The following is a 7,314-nucleotide window of genomic DNA, read 5'->3' on the forward strand; positions in this document are numbered from 1 at the left end:
TCAGCCACTTATATGTCATCTACTGTAACCTAAGAAGAAAATGTACAGAAAATAACAACGGATGTGATGTATTTGTAAAAATGAGGCTGACAGTATTTTCTGCCAAAAAACGCATCTCTTCAAAATTTCTCACGTTTGAGAAAAACAAACACATGGTTGCATAATTTTGACGAACAGACATTTCCATGTAAATTGATTTCCAAACGTCTTAGGTAGTGGTCATACAGGAAATAGAACATGTGTGATCAAACTATGAGTTCAAAGGAGATTCAAACCACAGTCCCTGCAGTTTTACAGACCCAAGCACATTCTCAACAGGCATAAGAGGAAGTGGGTAGGTGCTTTCACATGAATCACTTGGAACAGCTGGGGGAAAAAAGTGGTCTCAAGTCAGTATAAATACCCCACTGAGCTTCTTTGCCACAGTAAACGACTGTGAGCCAACAAGTATGATCGCTGTGGTGCTGCTGCTGGCGCTGGCCGCCCAGTCCTCTGCTAAGCCTCTGTCATCTGAAGACATTGACAAGCAGCTTTTAGCTGAGGTAAGAGCTCTTATTCAGTCAATATCTAGCCTTCAACTGGCTTCTGTTTTATTTCTGTTTTATCTGGGGTTTTTGTTACAATGAGCATGAATGTTTGATCTGGAGCTTTTCTGATTTTTAAATGAGCTTCACATCACAGTTCTTTGTTCTGTATCAAACAGAAATACCTTCATCGATTCTATGGCCTTCCAAATGGTCTCCAAGGTAGACGGACGTCGTCAAATTTCCTTCAAGCCAAGATCAAGGAAATGCAGAAATTCTTCAAACTGGAGGTAAAAGACCTGCAACTGACAAATAAAGGCTATCTCATCTCTCATCTCAAAAATATAACCAGTAATTTCCAAAGAAATGAAAAAAGTATATTCCCTATTAAAAGTTTACCATTCAAAAGTTGAATATTATCAGGGAATCCAGCTTCTTTTCAGCTGCTCACAATAACAAAAGTGTTAATCGAAACGATACATGTACTCACATGACATATTCTCCACTATCTCTTTTACTTGTAAAGGTCACAGGGAAACTAGATGACAATACTTTAGCAGTGATGAAGGAGCCCAGATGTGGCGTTCCAGACATTGGGGAGTACAACCACTTCCCTCGACACCTCAAATGGGAAAATAACAACGTCACATTCAGGTATGCATTTAGGTGCCATAAAGTAACAGGTGACATAGGTATTTTTGCTCAAATGTATTTTATTCACCAGCTTTCCCCTGCCTCATATCCTCTGATGTTTCAGGATAGTGAATTACACACCAGATCTGAAGAAAGAAGATGTAAACAAAGCCATCCGCAGGGCTCTCAACGTTTGGGCTGACGTTACTCCTCTGACTTTTAAGAAGCTTTACGAGGGCAATGCAGACATTATGATCAGCTTTGGATCAAAAGGTACACAAACTATTGATTGAATTCTGATATATTACAATTGAATTGAACACAAGTGTTGAAGGGTTGCTGTGGTGCATTCCTGCTCATTGTCTACCCTTTATTCTGCAGAGCATGGAGATTACAACCCATTTGATGGACCTGATGGACTGCTGGCTCATGCTTACCCTCCTGGCCAAGGCATTGGAGGAGACACTCACTTTGATGAGGATGAACACTGGACCAAAGATTCATCGGGTAAGAATTATTATAATTAGAATATTGAGCAATATCTAAACTTTTTCCTAGTGATAATTACTATTATCCAACAATATTTTGAATTCAACATCTTTTTCTTTCAGCTTACAACCTGTTTATAGTGGCAGCCCATGAGTTGGGTCACGCCCTGGGGATGTCCCATTCCACAGACCCAGGCGCACTGATGTACCCCATCTACACCTATACTACAGGCTACCCGCTGGCTGAAGATGACATAGAAGGAATTCAAGCCCTCTATGGTAGGAGTACTGTACTGTTTGACTGTAAGCTTAACCTATAGAAAACTGAGGACTGGTTGTCATCAACAGCAGATTAATGCCACATGTCCATCAACCACAGGTCCAAACCCAAATCCGAAGAAAGTGAAACCAAGGCCCGACGCCCCAAAAAAGTGTGACCCCGAGCTAACTTTTGATGCTGTCACAGAGCTCAGAGGAGAAACCATCATCTTCAAAGACAGGTACAACATGAGCCTGATCAGGTTCTTCATCACTCTGGAAAGATCTAACCACGATATCTAATCTATAACCACTCGACACAATCTATGAACAAGAGTTCCATTTTCTGCCTAAGCTCTACCAAAATAAAAGCTCTGTAAATTCTGTGCTGTTCATCGTGCTGTTTTTTCACACCTCATTTCAGATACTACTGGCGTATTCATCCTCAGATGGTGGAGCCTGAATTGACTCTGATTAAGTCCACTTGGCCATCTATTCCCAAAAAAGTAGATGCAGCTTATGAGAACCCAGAGAAGGATTTGGTTATGATATTTAGTGGTGAGTACTTCACACTTTCTGGTCATTTCTTAAATAAACATTAGAGTGCGTGTACATCGTAAACCTATTCCACGTTTCACCAGGGATCCAAATGTGGGCTTTGAATGGATACAACATTGTGGATGGTTACCCAAAATATATTCATAAACTTGGTCTTCCCAAGAGCGTCAGGAAAATAGATGCAGCCGTGCACATCAAAGACACTGGGAAAACTCTGCTGTTCACCGATGAAGACTACTGGAGGTATGTGGAGACATAGAAGTGATTGTAATGGTCACACTGCAGCTTTGTCAGTGATCAGACTCAACAGTGTTGAATGACTAAATGGTTATGTGTCACCCACAGCTATGATGAAGCAACAGGGACCATGGACAGTGGCTACCCACGATCCACTGAGGAGGACTTTCCTGGAATGGAGGATGAGGTCGACGCTGCTACTTATCACTATGGTATAATAAAGTCACACTCTGAGTAGAAGCATCCAAAGGTACGATTTTTATCCACCAGTACTGATACTGATCTCTGTTTTACAGGATACTTGTACTTCTTCCATGAACACATGCAGTATGAGTACAGTTACAACTCAAAGAAGGTTATTCGCATCCAAAGGGCCAACTCCATTCTCAACTGCTGATGAGAAGGAGCACAGAATCCAGCGGCGACTTATATTGATTTCAATTAAAGCAGGCTTTGAGAAATACAATACAAACTATGCACATAAATACATATCAAAATGAAATGTGGAAAGACAGCCCAGTGTATGAGCAGGGAAACTTCAGAGCTTAGAAGGAAGAACTCAACTTTATAGAGATTTTTATTTTAACTATAGTGCTGGACACAGAATGCTGGAAAATTCTATAGATATGTTTTCTCATATTTATTTTACAACAATATATTTGTTCCAACTTTTATTTTGGATGTCAGGATCTTCTGGTAAAGTTCTTTGAATGCTTTGTGAACTCAATATTTGACCGAACAGTTTTTGTGCTTCCTTTGACTTTTTCAGTTTTTTTACTTAATTCAAATAAAGTTTGATTATTGATGAATGAAGTCATGTTTTTTACTTATTATTATAATAGTGGTACACAGGGGGATTAAAAACGTCTTACATATTGAAGGAATATGAGAATTTGACCCTTCTATGGTAGGAATCTTACAACCAAACTTACTGGAATTATTATTATTATTACTATTATTATGATACAATATTAAAGAGGAGTAGTAGCGGTGGTTATAAACTTCCCACATGTTGGCAGACTGTGTTAGTGCGGTGTGATCAGTGGGCTCAACTGATAAAAAGCTAAAAGCAGCTGGACATCTGTTGCATGGTTACTTATAACAACCTGGCCATGCATAATGAAATGCAGTCAGACAGATGAACCCGTTAATAGGTTTATTCATAATCCTCTTCCAGGCATCTGTAATGATTCCTGGAGCCTTCGAGTGAGCTAATAGATGATTTAAGTTTGCAGAGCATTGTGAGCTTGTGTTGTTCAGGACAAGCTGCATTGCACTTACTTGTTGTATTGTGTCTTAATGTCATGGTCCTGGGTCGTTGACCCAGCGTTTTGTGTTTTGTGACTATTTCCCTCTGTTCTAGTTATTCTGTGTCCTCCCCCCTTGTGTCCGGTTCGGGTTCTAGATTTCCTGTTTTACTTTGTAGGTCTGTGTCTCGTTATGCCCATTAAGTTCCAGCTGTGTCCCCTCCTGTGTGCCATTTCCTCATTACCTGGTGTGTGTATTTATAGTTGGTGTCTGCCTGTGCTCCTCGTCGGCTCGTCTGCACTCATCCGTGTATTTCTGCGTATCTCTGCATTCATCTGCGTTCCATGGTGTCCTGTCTCTGCGTCCCTCTGCCCCGCACCCCCTTTGTACGGTCTCAGGTTTGCTATTTAGTTTCTCCCAGTTTAGGTTTCCGTTTGTAAAGTACTCATACCTCGTTGCCTGTTTTTGTCACCACCACCTTTGTAAATAAAACATCACTCGTATCATCAGTTTGCTGCATCTTGGGTCCTCCTTTTCCTCCACACCACACGGCTCCCTCCGCCAGCCGTGACACTTAACATGTTGTGCAAAAAAGTGATTTCTGATGTGTCTATGTGTTTTATGTATAATTTCTTTACTTATACTCATAAATAGACTGTAGTGAATAGGATTCATGATGGGATTAGATAAAAAAAATTCCTATTTCCTATTTCCTGCCACCCTCTACACCAGATCTATCTTGAAAAAGACATTAGGAGTTTTGATGGTGCAAATTTCTGGCTCAAAATGACTCAAAATCACAGAAAAAAAAAACAAAAAATAAAAAACAAAAAAATAAATTTTTGGGAAAACGTTTGTTGTTTTTGGCACAACAAAGGCACTGTCCACTTTATTAAGATCTTTTGAAACTTTTACATGCAGTTGCTTATATTTTTCACTAGAGGGCACTCCTATTAAAGGCTTGAGTGCTTCACAGCCCACTTCAGAATAAAAAAGGTTGATTTGATCAGACTCCCAAATGACTGCTATGCTGAATTAATATGCTAAATCATGTCAATACCTGCTGCTTAGATTTCAGTCTCTACACCGCAAAGTGCCATCTAATCCATTCCTCAGTGTACAGAAAAAAAAATGTTTTTCAGAACAAACAAGGTGCAGTCTGAACATTGGCTCCTGTTAATCAAACAAACTAGTCAGTTACACAGACGATCTTCCTCCTCCAACCTGTTACAGCCGGCTACCTGAATAGAGGGTGTAAGAATAGCAGTATTAAGAAAAGCAAGGATTCGTGTCCACTGCATGAGCTGTCCACTTTTGAAAAGGTCACCAAAGTATATCTAGTTGTAGTTTAGGAAACAGTGCAGTCCCAGCCAAGCAGGATAATCCACAGGCTCAATCATGTGGACATAATTACAGTGCAGTGAAGCAGTCACCTCATTTGCTCATTTCCAAAGTATTGCGATGGTGTGTGCTGCGTCACCGGTTAACAAATCCTGTGTGCGTGTTCTGATGTTCAGCTATGAGCGCCAAAGCTTCAGCTTACAGAGACGCAGAGGATGCTGCTGAAAGAAGCATGATCAAAATAACTTTATGAAATTATCTCTGTGTGTCCAAAAAGATGTAACCACTTACATTTGATATGTAGCTTTTCTGTATTTTAAGTAGAAGTAATCATTTTTGGATAGTATCAGTGCAAAGAAATCATTTAAACAAGAGAGCTCGTTAAGCAAACAGGCAGGCTGAGGGAGGCTCAGTAACCACTGTTAGAGCTGACTCCAGGCCTGTACTTGAAGTGGTTTGAAAACCTTCCATTTCCACCAGCCTTATGCTAAAGATCATGTTCAGAGAGGGACTGAAAAAAAAGCACAGCCAGTCCTGCTCAGCATAGATAAATGAAGCACTTACAGCCGCTCACTTTCTTGGATACATACACTCCTCAGGGGGAAATTGAACAAGCGAGCCTCTTGTCTCTGGATGTTTACTGACTCACTCTTACTCATAGTGAATCTGAGCAACTTTGGCTGTTGACTTTTAGGAATCAGTGCAACTGACGAGCATTAAAAAAACAAACAAAAAAAATCAAGTCCCCTTTAGTCCGTGTGGATTTAAAGGTCATGTAAGTCTCCTTTTTATCTCACTCCTGAGCACCTCTCCCGATCCTGCTGCAGTCAAAAATCATTAATATGAACCAACTCATCCAAAATGCAGAAGCGAGGATTTGAACCTGACTCAAATGAGGAGATCATAGCCTTGAATTTTAATATCTTTCCAGTGGTCAGGTTGGAAAATACTGTTGGCTGAAGAGCAGGAGGTTTAACCCCATGGCCCCACTGCTCATCTAGCAGCCAAAACTCGAGTGGGTGTGGTTTAGCCATCAGTGTGCTTGTGCACTGCACTGAACTCCCAAAAATTGACCATAATATCCATACCCATCTTTAATTTTGAAGTGCCCTCTTATTTAAAACAACTTTTCTTTTCTTGTTTTTGTTTTTTGCTTCAGTTTGTCAGAGTGTAGCAGAAATTTGGTTTTAATCAGAACTTGAAGGTAATGGACAGAGACAGTTGAAAGAGATCAATCCCCCCCCCCCCCCCCCCCCCAAAAAAAAAAAAAAATCAGAGGTGGTGTCCTCTGGGGGAAACCTTCGCAGCCCCAGCAGCTTCTGATGGAAACCAGATGGAGGAGAGAGAGAGAAGTAGGGCAGCCGTCTCAGGATGTATCCGTTTTCCTGTGGGAAACTCCGTCCAGACCACCATAATGAGAGAGGTGATGCAAGAGTCCTGCTGCCTCTACAATGGACTGATTTGTTTAAAAAAAAAAAAAAACTTGTGCACATTCGCTCCATGAGGCTGACGAAAATGTTCATTTTCTCAAAAAAGATGTGTCGTCTTCATCTTATGTCAGATATAGAGGCAACTTTCAAGTGACACAGCAGTTTGTGTTAAGCCTGATATAATCAAGCTGATAAATGTGGCCCTTTTAGCTGATGGCAAATATAACCCTTCTGTGTGTGTGTGTGTGTGTGTGTGTGTGTGTGTGTGTGTGTGTGTGTGTGTGTGTGTGTGTGTGTGTGTGTGTGTGTGTTCAGCTTATTTCCATCTGAACTGACTGGTTCAGTATCACAGTGTTTATTTTCTGCAGCCTTCTGTGTGCTGCTGGCCACCTTGTCATTTTCTTGTTGTTCTTTTTCTTCCTTTTTCCACAAATAGAAAAGAAACAATCTGAAGGCGTGATGTTTGCAAAGCTCAGCGGCGCTGAAAACACACCGTCTGCAAGTTTCCACCCTCTGGATGCTGGAATGTGGAGAAAATCCAACTCTGCTCCACGCTGACCATCGAGAAGTGATAAGTCAGACCGGATGTGAGCTGAA

At 40.9% G+C, this 7,314-nt stretch overlaps 1 protein-coding gene across 1 annotated transcript; it reads left to right on the top strand.

Annotated features, from left to right (window-relative positions):
- Positions 1-430: 430 nt before the first annotated feature.
- Positions 431-3,511, top strand: mmp13b (matrix metallopeptidase 13b). Its single transcript, XM_086262801.1, has 11 exons — positions 431-542; positions 704-814; positions 1,051-1,178; positions 1,282-1,430; positions 1,539-1,664; positions 1,769-1,924; positions 2,025-2,145; positions 2,328-2,461; positions 2,545-2,704; positions 2,807-2,910; positions 2,995-3,511. The coding sequence occupies exons 1-11, from the start codon at positions 450-452 to the stop codon at positions 3,093-3,095; spliced, it is 1,383 nt and encodes a 460-aa protein (XP_086118927.1). The 5' UTR covers positions 431-449; the 3' UTR covers positions 3,096-3,511.
- Positions 3,512-7,314: the final 3,803 nt, after the last annotated feature.

Source organism: Aulonocara sp. 'chitande type north' Nkhata Bay, linkage group LG14 (genome assembly GCF_057382095.1).
Source record: "Aulonocara sp. 'chitande type north' Nkhata Bay isolate Kocher_YH1m ecotype deep benthic linkage group LG14, A_spYH_male_GT1.1, whole genome shotgun sequence".
Classification (NCBI taxonomy): domain Eukaryota; kingdom Metazoa; phylum Chordata; class Actinopteri; order Cichliformes; family Cichlidae; genus Aulonocara; species Aulonocara sp. 'chitande type north' Nkhata Bay.

Bases quoted from the DNA above. Each gene is read 5' to 3' on its own strand.
- mmp13b (XM_086262801.1), top strand. From the start codon at position 450: ATGATCGCTGTGGTGCTGCTGCTGGCGCTGGCCGCCCAGTCCTCTGCT. The intron at 543-703 runs GTAAGAGCTCTT...TGTATCAAACAG, and splicing joins ACAAGCAGCTTTTAGCTGAG to AAATACCTTCATCGATTCTA. The intron at 2,705-2,806 runs GTATGTGGAGAC...TGTCACCCACAG, and splicing joins ACCGATGAAGACTACTGGAG to CTATGATGAAGCAACAGGGA.